Source organism: Dasypus novemcinctus, chromosome 25, assembly GCF_030445035.2.
Source record: "Dasypus novemcinctus isolate mDasNov1 chromosome 25, mDasNov1.1.hap2, whole genome shotgun sequence".
NCBI lineage: Eukaryota > Metazoa > Chordata > Mammalia > Cingulata > Dasypodidae > Dasypus > Dasypus novemcinctus.
The window spans coordinates 8652913-8665536 of record NC_080697.1 but is presented as its reverse complement, the minus strand read 5'-3'; the positions used below and the strand labels follow the sequence as shown (position 1 = coordinate 8665536).

The 12624-nt window shown below is 43.0% G+C and overlaps 1 protein-coding gene across 2 annotated transcripts; it reads left to right on the top strand.

Moving 5' to 3' along the window:
• Window positions 1–1427: 1427 nt before the first annotated feature.
• On the top strand, window positions 1428–6983 carry RDH14 (retinol dehydrogenase 14). 2 transcript variants are annotated; one of them, XM_004459155.3, is made up of 2 exons: window positions 1428–1876; window positions 5954–6983. In XM_004459155.3, exons 1-2 carry the CDS (start codon window positions 1496–1498, stop codon window positions 6569–6571), a joined length of 999 nt encoding a protein of 332 aa, XP_004459212.1. In that variant the 5' UTR covers window positions 1428–1495; the 3' UTR covers window positions 6572–6983. The 2 variants fall into 2 exon arrangements, with proteins under 2 accessions (XP_004459212.1, XP_058143615.1); XM_058287632.2 differs by having other exon boundaries at window positions 1450–1867.
• The last annotated feature ends 5641 nt before the right edge of the window (window positions 6984–12624 follow it).

Genomic DNA, 12624 nt, shown 5'->3' with positions numbered 1-12624 from the left:
AACCTCCAGGGGACAGGTCTTGGCAGCTTACTTGGTGGGTTGTGTCTGGACCACAGGGCTTCATAGTTGAAGTCTCTGCTATGACCTGGCAACGTGGCCAACACCTGTGCGGGGGAAAAGAAGAACTTGGCCATGACTTCACAATGTGACGAGTGCCACATCCTGGCCCTTCATGTTGTCATTCTGTTGTGTTGTTCTGTTTTCAGCAAATATTGGTTAATTATTAACCGTAATTACCATATGTGATGCAGTCAGCCGGTCATTTTTACATGTTACCCCATGTCATATCCTTCTTAAATGGGAGGGAAGGTTCATCAAAATCATCAAGGGGGCTTATTTCAAACAATGCAAGTTGTACCTCTTATCCCTCCTCCTGAGGGTTCTAGAATCTGGAGGGAGGTGGGAACAAGGACTTCTGTACCAGACAGTAAGCACCCTGAGGGCAGGAATGGTGTCTTTTTTTGTAGCTCCCACAGGACCTAGTACATGGTAAGAGATTGGTGTATGTTTGTTGGAAGGGGTGTACTGTAGATGAATAAATGCATCCTAAAGGTATGAAGTTTGCAGCTTCAAGATGGGCTTGGGTGGCAATAACCCCAGGCATTTATGAGGCATTTGGCAGTTTACAATTTCCCCTCCATCATTACATTTACTGGTCTCATGGAAGATGGAGTGCAGCTGTGAACGGCAGGGGCCTAGCCAAGGTCTGCTCAGAAGTCCGTTTACACAAGTCCAAGCTTTTCCCACAGTACCTGTGGCCATCTGAGGAGGCTTTTTAAAGGGAAAAATAACAAATTGTCTTCAGTGCTTCTCAAAGTGTGGTCCCCAGATCAGCAGCGTACGCATTAGAATCACAAGAAACCTGGTAGAATTACAAATTCTCAGGCCCCTTTGTGGACCTATTAAGTTAGCACTGGCGGGACACACACACACACACACACAATATCCGGTCTTTTACAAACGCTCCTGTGATTCTGGTGCACGTTAAAGTTTTGGAACCAGTGGTCCACTCTAGCCGATTCAAGTTAGTTCTTGGTCTCATCTCTGAAAAAAGGACATTCCTCAGACTTCAGTCAGGCAGGGGCCGCTCTCCGGAGGGTCAAAGTGCACTGACTTGAGGAATTACAAGTCCCAGGAGCCCTTCAAGGAAAACACCCTCAGTCAGCCCTGAAGCGTGGCTTTTGCAGTTCAAATTATTCATTAGGCATTCTCCCAGGGAAGGCCACCCCAACTCCGGGACTTCGGGGCGCTCTACCGCGGCAGACTGAAAACCCCTGGGCCCCACGGGCAGCCTCCACCCTGGGCCTGGACACCCGCTCCACGACCCCCGGCGCGGTCCCCTCTGACCCAATCAAAACGGGGGTCTCCGGAGAGGAACTACGAGTCCCAGCATGCCCCGCGCCGCGGCCCGGCGTTCCCCGCGGGGCGGCGGCCCGGGAGAGCGTCGCGCCGGGAGCGCCCGTGTGCGGGGACCGGCGCGGGGGCCGGCGCGGCTATGGCAGCGGCGGCCGTGGCGGCTGTACTGGCCGCCTTGGGCGGGGGGCTGTGGCTGGCGGCCCGGCGGCTCGCGGGCGCCAGGGCCCGGGGGCTCCACGGCGCCGAGGAGTCGGCGCTCATGCGTGGGAAGACCGTGCTCATCACCGGGGCCAACAGCGGCCTGGGCCGCGCCACCGCCGCCGCGCTCCTGCGCTCGGGGGCGCGGGTGATCATGGGCTGCCGGGACCGCGAGCGCGCCCAGGAGGCGGCGGGGCAGCTGCGCCGCGAGCTGCGCCAGGCCGGGGAGCCCGGGCCGGAAGGGCCCGGGGAGCTCGTGGTCAAGGAGCTGGACCTCGCCTCCCTGCGCTCGGTGCGCGCCTTCTGCCAGGAGGTGCTCCAGGTCTGGGCCGCGCGCGGAACGGGCGGGAGGGCCTGGTGCGGGCCGGGGCTGGGCCGGGCAGGGGCCGCCCCGGGGCGGGAGGGAGGTGTGGCCGGGAGGCGGCCTGGGAAGTGCAGGCCTGGAAAATGCTGGCCGCCCTCGACGTCCTGCGCGTCCTTGCTGACCGCCGCCTCCCCGCGAATGTCACTGTAAAGTGAGTCCCGCGAATTGTTTGGTTTCCGGGTGCTTCCATCAATTCTGTAGTTTGTGTGCATTGTCTGAAAAAAAAAAAACAATGTACTTAGTTAAAAGGGGACCCAGATAGGAAGCGAGCGCCTGCTGTTGGGAAAATGGCACCGACAGACTCGCTGGCAGCAGGGTTGCCACAAATCAGTTTGTGAAAAACGCAGTGTCTGCGAAGCACAGTAAAGCCAAGCGCAGGAAGACCGAGATACGCCGGATTGAGGACTGGGAGGGCCGTCTCTTGTCCCTTAAAAGTGTTGAAAAAGAAGTGGGTCGAAGAGGAACATTAGCAGCCAGTCTCTGAAATCCGTTTCATTTTATGTGAAGATGCCCCAGAAGTAGATCCACCAGGTCTCTGAATTGATCTTGTATCAGCAGTGATTTTGCCTCAAACCATATCTTCCGTTAGAGAACCTAGGAGGAAGTTGCTACTTGCTAGGCAAGGGCCTGAGTATACTGAGTATCCCTGCTGCTGGGTTTTGGTTTTTGTTTTTTTTTTGGCTGCTGGGTCAGGCTTGTGCGCCATGAATGGACTCAATTTTCATATTCTTAACCAAACCCTGTTAGATTTCCATATAGAATGGCGCTTGGGGTTCCATTGTGGTCATTCTCTAAACAGGGACAGGGTTGAAAAATAACATGGAACATTTGTTGAAGGTTTTTTATGTGGCAGGCACTATGCCAAGCATTTTAGTTTCAGTGACATTAAAGTACTCTTTTGGTTATTTGATTATCTTTGAATCCCCCAGTATTTCTGAGGTTGGAATTATTGTCACCAATTACAACATGAAACAGGCATAGATGAAGTAAATAAGTTGTTCCTGGTCTGTCAGCAAAACCCTTCTCATTGCCAGGCAGTGAGGTCCTAGGACTTCTTTGCAGTTAGAGACTAGGGCTTCTTTGTGCAGTTGATAATCTGTGGAAGTGGATGGCGTCTAGTGAGGCTGAAGTTCTGACTTGAAACAGGACATTGAGAAGAGTGAGATTTAATATTAGCTAGCATAGGAAATGGAGTCTCTTGAAATTAAGAGCAGGGAAACTTAGTGCTCAGTAATTTTTCATGGTGTCCTCAGGCCACCTATTAAATGTTTATGTCCTGAGAACCTAGTAGCTGTTTGAAAAAATAGTACACATAGAAAGTATTCTTACTTCATACTTAAATAACCATAATTTCTTACTAGAGAAAGTATATGCTTTTTGGTCTCTGCATCAACTTTTAAACATTGAAATCCTATTGGGCACTACCACTCTCATTTCCTATTCCACGTTGATTTTTAGCGTGGTACTTGCTTTTTACAACAACTGCTGAAAACTCAGCTCTGCAAAGATACAACATCATCAGAAAGAATATAACACAGTATAATGTTGAAGCTGTGAACTCCTTGGAGCTAATAGCTTTTGTGGTGTTGAGCAGAGTGTCACTGGGTTTTCCCATAAACATTTAAAATATCCCATAGCCTTGGGTTTCTTTTTGTTGCTAATATTTCACTGTGGAGTAACACAGAGCAGTGAAGAAAAAAAAGAAATTATGCTAATATCTAGGAGGCTTTGGAAGCATTAGAAATAGGCCTTTCTATTCTTTATTAAAATGAAGTTGGGATTGGGTTACTTTCTTATCCTTGATACCTGTGCTACTTTGGAAATGTGGGGCATAACCAATTAAAAGGTATTTAGTTAAGGAGATGAGTAAGGTATCTTTGCTTCTAAGTTTTTTTCCTAAGTTCCCACCTGACTCTGAAGTTCATTGGCTAAAATGAGAAGAAAAAAATAAAAAGGAAGTACAGATTTCACATAGCTTGGCATTTTTGGTATTTATGCCATCTGTCTCATGAAAAAATAGTAAATGATAGTCTTAAAATAACACAAGCCCAGCCAAGAATGATGGTTCAGAAGTGATTAATTCATAAAACCCTTCCAAAGGATTAGTGAAAAAGAACACTCCTCCTTTTCCCCTCACCAGTGAACTCTTACCTTCTTTTTGAAGTTCACTATTGGAAAAGCCAAAGATACTTAGAATGAGAAATAGTTAATCTGACAGGTAAGCTTTGATAACAGTTGTGAAATTTAACTCATTTTTCTTTTCACTTATATTTGGCAAAAGGGCCAGTTAAATATGAAATTTAACCTAAAATTAGTTTAATTATCGGTCATCACTGTGTCTTTACACCTGGAACACGTTATATATTTCTTATTCTCTAACCGTCAAATGAAACATAGAGGAGCCAGAAAGAGCCAGAGAAGGCCAACTTATTCGATTTTAGGGAATGCAGACTTGCCCTTGAGGACAGTCTGAATTTTAGAGTTGTAATCTAGAGAGAGGAAGGGAGATACAGTCATGACTCCTAGAGTCATAGCAGAGGTGAAAGGTGTCTTGCTAACCCCGTGTCAACTCCTGTTAATCTCCATTGTTGTTATTGTGAGACTGTGTTGATCCCATGGGTTGTTTCTGGTATTGTTATATTGCCTGTTTAAAATATTTTTTTTCTTAAGCTTTCTTTGAGTTATTAATTACGTTCTCTCCAGTCTTTGTTTGCATCCTTGACCTCTACTGCTTGCCCAGTTTTAAGGAGATGACTTGAGTCTCTGTCCATCATTTACCCTTAGAGAACTTCAGAATAAAGCATTCTGCATTTTACCCCTGGTGTCAATCCTAGCAGCTCTGGGGATAAAGTGTGCTGACCTGGCTTCTGCTGTTCATGGCCTGTAACTCAGACTTTCTAGCAGTGGCTTGAAATTCCCAGTTAGAGAGGCAGGCGGGTTTACTAATTCAGAGCAGGAGCCCTGGTGTCCAAAATTTAATCTTCCCACCTTCCTTTTGCCACTTAGGAGCTCTGTAACTTTGGGCAGGTCACCTCACTTCTGTGCTTCAGTTTTCTTAGACTGTTTTGAGGGGAGTAAAAGAGAGAACATGTGAAAAGCAATGAGCACCAGACCAGACCCCTAATTAAGCATGCAATTTTTTTCTCTCAGTTGGACTAATTAGAATTAGAGCTTCTTCGCAGAATTTTAGCAGTTTGCAAGAGTTTTTTTTTTTTTTTCAATTTTATCATCGAGGCAGTATTATGTTTTTGTATGATGTGAGTTTTCACATGGTAACTTCCAAATTGATATTTTCCTGGTTCAACTGAATTTAAGGGGAGAAATGTAAACTAAGAGGAGCACCGCTCTCATAGTGCTGTATTTCTGTTGTAAGAAAGGTCTTGGTCCTGCTTAGATTAGCCAACTTTCTAGCAAAATTTGTATTGGTATTCATTCAGTATCATTAAGTTATAAAGCTTCATACCAGAAATGAAGTCTTAGATTCAGTCTCTAAATCTCCTACTGGCACATTACTTTCTGCATGTCATTTTAATAAATGAGAAAAAGGGGCTGTTGAGTGAAAAAGTATGAATATCAGTACTATCTCAGGAATCCCCGAAAAGGAATCAACTCCCATAATTACAAGCAGAATTGCCAGTGTTTCAAATAGCTTTCTGATGCATAGACTAACAAATGAAATTGAAAACTGCTAGTTTCAAGTCCCTTTTTTATTAAAATTATATGAACAGAAAAAGCAGTTAAAGGACTGTGTTCTGATAAAAGGAAAACTCCGTGCAATTTAGGATCGATTGCATAGCTTAATTCAGCAATTTGAGCAGCCTCACATTCAGAAGGTAGAAGGAAGCTCCACCTTCTACTACAGAGCGAATGCAGAAGCTAGTGAGGAAATGATTGATGTTAAGTTGCCATTTTACTTAGAGGGGTCTTAGAAAATGGGGAGCAGGTGATGTGGGACTTAGCTGGGGTGCCTCCATGATAGGCCTGCTAGGTTTTATTTATCAGTTCATAATTCTTTCCTTTTTCTGACATTTAAAGGAAGAGCCGAGGCTGGATGTGTTGATCAACAACGCAGGGATCTTCCAGTGTCCTTACATGAAGACTGAAGATGGATTTGAGATGCAATTTGGAGTGAACCATCTGGGCCACTTCCTACTCACCAATCTTCTCCTTGGACTCCTCAAAAGTTCGGCTCCCAGCAGGATTGTGGTAGTTTCTTCCAAACTTTATAAATATGGAGATATCAACTTTGAAGACTTGAATAGTGAACAAAGCTATAATAAAAGCTTTTGTTATAGTCGGAGCAAACTGGCTAACATTCTTTTTACCAGAGAACTTGCCCGGCGTTTGGAAGGCACAAATGTTACTGTAAATGTGTTACATCCTGGTATTGTACGAACTAATCTTGGGAGGTACATAAACATTCCACTATTGGTCAAACCACTTTTCAATTTGATTTCATGGGCTTTTTTCAAAACTCCAATCGAAGGTGCCCAGACTTCTATTTATTTAGCCTCTTCACCTGAGGTAGAAGGAGTGTCAGGAAAGTACTTTGGGGATTGTAAAGAGGAAGAACTATTGCCCAAAGCTATGGATGAGTCAGTTGCAAGAAAACTCTGGGATATCAGTGAAGTGATGGTTGGCATATTAAAATAGGGACACGCGATCAAATGGAGCTATTCATAAAGCTGAGTGTTAGTGGTATCTGTCACCAGGAATAGTGTGGCTTGATCGCTTGGTCCTTGAAAAAGCAATGTCGATTCTATAGTGGTACTGCAAAAATATATATATGTGGTTATCTTGAAGTTACTGAAAATTTATTTTTCAGATAATATAACATTTCAGCAAATACACTTTAAACATATATAAATACACAGTGTATTTTTAAAATTATACCTGAACTAGTGTGGATTACAAGTATTAGAGAATTCAGTTACAGGAAAAGAGAAACTTTAAGAAGTTTTTCACATATCTTTGAGTTTCATGGCCAAAATGTTTTTTGTGTCTAATAACATGCCTAATATGGGCGCACAATTCTTGCTTGGAATAAATTTATTGATGCACATTCTTCATTGTGTTTTTCTTTACAAGCTTCACTGAATGCAATCAGTCCTTCATCTCATCATCATTAGCTACTGCTGATTGTATCTCAGTCTCTTTCCTTTCCACGGAGCATGCATACTGCTTCAAGAGGTAATATTTCTCAGACCTAGATCAGACTGGGATATTTACCTGGTCATTTCCCATAACCCTGAACAGTGGATTTTAGGCTTTTTTTTTTTTTTTTTTAAGGCTGCAGAATTTCTTTTATACAAATGTAAAAACAGAATGGGTAGAAAACACCTGCAAAGGTGGAATCTTCTAAGACTATTCCTGAAGGGATTTTATAGAGTGCTTACAAACCACTTCCGTTTAAATTAAAGTTTAAACTCTTGAATATACATTTGAGACTCTCCATGCCCTGACCACAGACTGACTTTGGACTCTTACACTCAGCACTGTCCAATAGAACTTTCTGAAGTGAAGGAAATAATTCTATATGAACTGCCCAATGTGGTAGACATGAGAAACAGTAATTGCCACATACTTGAAATGTGGCTAATGCAACTGAGAAATGGAATTCCTAATTTTATTTAACATCTGTAGTGTCATTTCAGAGTGTACCCCAGTCCTCAATTTAAGGCCAGTTATCTGCTAACTTGCTTGTCTGGGCCTTGGCTTATATTGTACTTCAATCTGGAATACCCATCACCCCTTCACTGGGAATACTGCTTATCCTTGAAGGTTCCCCTCAGGTGACATCCTTTCTGCAACCCCTGTGATAAGAACCAGTTCCCTCTTTCAAATTTGTTTACATTGATTTTGGTAGCATTACTAAGAGCCTGTTGTATGAATTACGTGTTCACAGGTCCAGTTAGACAATTAGAATAGAAATTTTCCAAGAAAAACTGTCTTATTAATTTTCCTCCCTGCAGAATCAAGTATTGTACCCTAGCACACGGTAAACTCTCAGTAAATAATGAATGAGTGGGGTGCGTGCAGGAAATACAGTCGAGTCTAGATAGGAATGTTGTAGGCATCTGTGTTGTAGATCTAAAGTGCAAAAGTAATTTTAATTGTTTTAGCCCTCTAATATGGGAAAAAGAAATTAGGACAGTGAAGTATAAGCCGAACTAAACAGATTTCACTGACCATTTTCAAGACCATTTATAATACCTGGTTACCAGTATCGGTTCTTTTTGAGAACAGCAGTACCTTGGCAGATCATACTGCAGCTCTGTTTTCTGTTAGAACGTTGGGTTGTAAATAGAAGAAATACTGTTTGTACCATCACAGGTGTGTCTCTGCAGGTGTAGGAGTATTGCTGCATCATGTTCTTTGAAATGTTGTGTTTTAAAAAAAAGTAATCTTACAGACCTGCTGAACTTAGAAATATGGGCAGGAAATACACCCGAATGCAACTTGGAAAAATGAAACAGTAAATCTGTCCTACACCTCGACTTCATTAAAAAGGAGCCTTTTTTTCATTTAATGCCATCTTTTCTGGCTGTATTTTGATACTTGATGCTTTTCAGGGGATTTGGGCCTTTTTTAAGGGTTGAGCCTTTCAGAGTTCTTGTTTGTGGTACCATAATAAAATAGGATATATTAATTTATCATGATGAGAAACTACAAACTCCCTGGAAACACCACCTATTGAGGTAAAATGAGCTGCCACTTGGAAGATGTCATTCCCACCCCAGTGCGGATGGACTGGAGGACCAACAGCTACAGAATGGCTAGTTGGAGTCCCATGGTTAGTTGGGCCTTCTGCTTGCCTCGCCGTTCTGCTGACTCCTAACCATTCCCCTGTGCAATGAAACACGTAAGAGGCAACTTGGCCATTTTGATACTCACCCTGACCTAACTATCGTTAGGTGGAAGGAAGGCTATAATATGCTAGACTGATTCTGTTGGTTCTTCATTTTCTGAAAAGTTGATTTCTTTTTGAAACAACTTGTTCTGAGAAGGGTCTGCTGGACCCCGGGCCGCAACCTCACTCAGAATAGCTCTTAGGTAGTGGGGTTCTAAGTAACGTTTCCTGGAAAAAGGATTTTCACTGCTTACAATCCCCACGTTCACACCACTCAGCCTCTCTGAGCTTCAGTTTTCTTGGCCATGCCCTTTTAAGGGATGACTCTGAATAAAAGTGATGAGTGTTTAGCAAAGTGCCTAGCAGTATGGGCCCTCACCCATTCCCCCTCTCTTGATGTACCTAGTTATTAGTGGTAATAATAACAGTAATGGTTAGGTGAGTACATACAAAAAATAATGCTAAACCAGGGGGCAGCAAACTTTTTTGTAAAGGACCAGGATTGTATATATTTAAGGTTTCATGGGCCATGTGCAATCTCTCTTACATATTCTTTTTTGTGTGTATATATTTAAGGTTTCATGGGTCATGTGCAATCTCTCTTACATATTCTTTTTTTTTTTTTTAATCCTTTGAAAGTGTGAAAACCTTTCCTAACTCGTGGGCACAGGAGAGGTACGCTAGTACAGTCTTCTGGGCCCAAGGCTAACTGACAGCCCCAGTTCTGCAAAGGACTGGGGACAACGTTCCTATTGGTCGTTAAGAAACTGAGTGTAGCAGTAGCCCCATGTCTTCCTAGGTTGCTTCCCCATATCATTTCTAATCGTGTATGCCCATTCGCTTGGAGACCCAGGAGGCCTAGAGAGTGTTATTTTTGAAATCTATCACTAGCTGTAGATTCTGGTGTGAGGAATAGCATTTATCAGCCTTCACCTCCCTCCCCCCAATATCCTGCCGGGCCTGGCCCGAGATCTGAGAGAAGCGCTATTTGAATATTTAATTGATTCCACATGTCCTAGAGAAGGCTGAAGAGGGAACATGTTACTAATCACCCATCAGGAGCTGGGCCCCCACAGACCGCTTCAGATGTTTCCCAAGCCTCTGGACAAGGGGGAGTTAAATTAGTTACAGGTTAACATGGAGGAAGGTAGTTCATTCCTAGAGGGAAGTTGGATGGAGCACTCCGTGTTTCTGCAGTCAGGAAGAGTTTCTGCTAAGACAGTAGAAGCCCAGTAACCAGCCACCATATAAGAGACTTGCTGCAATGAACTGATTCTCCATCATGTGAGTAAAACCTACATGCCTGTTCCTGAAGCTGCCAGGGTTAGAGGCTACCCGAGCCCACCCCTGGCCCTGCTGCTCCTCGCTTCTGTCAAGCCCGACCAATCCTGGGGGTGTGTGCGCTGTGCTTGTGATTTATCATCATGCAAACCCAGGAAGTCTGAGCACACGGAGAAAGAACCTGCAGGAAAAGTAAGCTGAGTGCACTTTTAACAACAATGAAGACAAACCTTTAAAAATTTGCTACTGAATGAAGTTTCAAAACAACAAATACTAAAAAGAGAGATTGTAAAAATCCAAAACCTGTTTTTAGTGCTTTGCAAGTGCTTTGCTTTTACTCCATTTTAAAGATAGAAAAACAGGAAACCATAGACTATACTGTTTAAATGGGTATGATGAAAGAAAGCTGATTTGGAATTTCAAGTGAACTCACACTCAAACAAAGTCGTGGCTTTAGGAGTCTATTAAACATAGGCACGCACGCACAGTTCTTAATTTCCTTTATAAATTCTGACTTAGGAAAAGGATTTGTACCTGGTAATTTTTCCTTCTTTCTGGCATACCTCACAAATCTAGATGGTTATCCAGCTATTAGCACAGTGGAATTGGTTCTAAATCCTTTTACTGACTCTTTTTCTTTTTTATTTCTTTTTTTTCCTCTACTTTGAGAGATTACATGAATTGAATCCTATCACTTGGGCATGGAGCAGTTAGGTGAATGAATAAGCAAAATTTTAAGTTGTGAATAGATCTAGAATTTTATCTGTTCAGACCTATAGTGTGGGCACTTGAGATGTGTCCTAAAATTCTACACATGGTTTGAGGGAATACTGAGCCCAGAGAAATATATAATCATTATTAGTTTGTGAGAAAAGCAAAGCAAGTTTCTGCCCCCAACCCATGAAAGCACAGGAAATGGCTTCATGTAGTAGGTGCTGGAGTCTGAGCATTCTGTTGACAGAAGTGGGTTCTACCCGGAGGCTTTGTGTTAATATAATCAAACACTCCAGGGCTGCAGCCAGCAAGCTCAAGTCCACCCACCTCAGAGTTTATCTTTAGCTCATCTGGAAGAGTTTATTTTAAACATTGAACATTGTTTGCTGCTGTTGGAATGAAAGTGAGAGAGTTACAAGCTTTCTTCCACTGCCATCTGGCAGATTTACTGATGGATCGGGTTCTTTAATCCATGTAACCCTGTATGTGGGAGCTATTGTCTGTGCTGATGATGCAGCTGGCTCGGCTGAACTCTATGAAGCTCACACGAAGCCATGGACAGCCATCCTGTGGATAAATGAAGTGGGGGCTATGGCGGAAGTCACCGAGGCCTCTTGGAGAAGGGCCTGAGGAGGCTTGGATATACATTTTCATTCTTCTCTGAATGCCCGTTTTTTTACACGCTTGGTTCTCTGTGCACTGGAAAAGAGGATAACTGTATTTGTATTTTAGAAAGAAATAATGGAAGCCATAAAGAGTTACTATGTCTAAAAAAGAAAAGCAGGCCTGGGAGTAGACAAAAAACAGCAGATGAGGGGAGGAGTGTCTATATCTCATTAAAGTAAGGGTGGAGATAAGAGGTCAAAGCAGTATACTTTCCTTAACAAGACACCGAGGACTGAGTATATTCATTACAGTGGGGATTTGTCCTGCCATGTCTTCATTCTACTAAAAACATGGGGACATTCAGGAATACACAGACTCCATACTGAGTCATTAGTCATAGCATACTAGGGTTTAATACTACGGAGGATCTCACAAAGTTCATCAGACTAAGGAAGATAACTTAAGCCAACTCCAATGCCCAGTGTTGCTCAGGTCAACGCATGCACATGCATTATGAGACACATTTAAACAAGGTATGTGCGAAACAGGAATCCGTATAGACAACTTGTATTGCATTTATAGAAACCTAGGAAGACAAATTGGACCTGAGCTACAATGGATATAGTTGATTGGCCTTCAGCTTTTATTCCTACCTACATCTAGAATATCTTTTTTTACTTGGACAGGCTGGAAAGTTATAAAAAGAAGAAAGAAAAGAAAGCAAAAACACCAAAGATGAAGCCAGGTTCATCTCCCACTCTTTCAGCTCTTCCCACTATTTTGTAGGTACCTACTTTCCTGTATCATAGCCCTTCCTCCTTAAAATATCTGAGATGCTTCCTGTTTCCTTAGAAGAAAATAGACTCAGGATTATTGACTGAGAGGAGAAACAGTCTCCAGATGATTAGATATAATTGCTAAAACGACCTTGCAAATGACTAAGTCATGGCATATATAGAAGGCACAGACAAAGAAACAGAGTATTATGGCTTTAAACACGAAGGTGATAAGAAAGAAGTGGCTGGTTGGCCCGTCTCCTGCTTTGGGTAACTTGCAATACTACATTGCTGGGCCTTAGCTTTGCAGCCTCAGAAATTTGCATTTCTCAAGAGATCATTTGGCAATGAGAAACCACCGAAGGGACTGGAAACCTCTTTCCATGGGGTAACACTTTCTATCCGAAAGAAGAAATCTATCTGGGGGTACAAATTATAATCAGAATCTTGATTAGTTTTCATGGCCCCCAAGCAAAGGC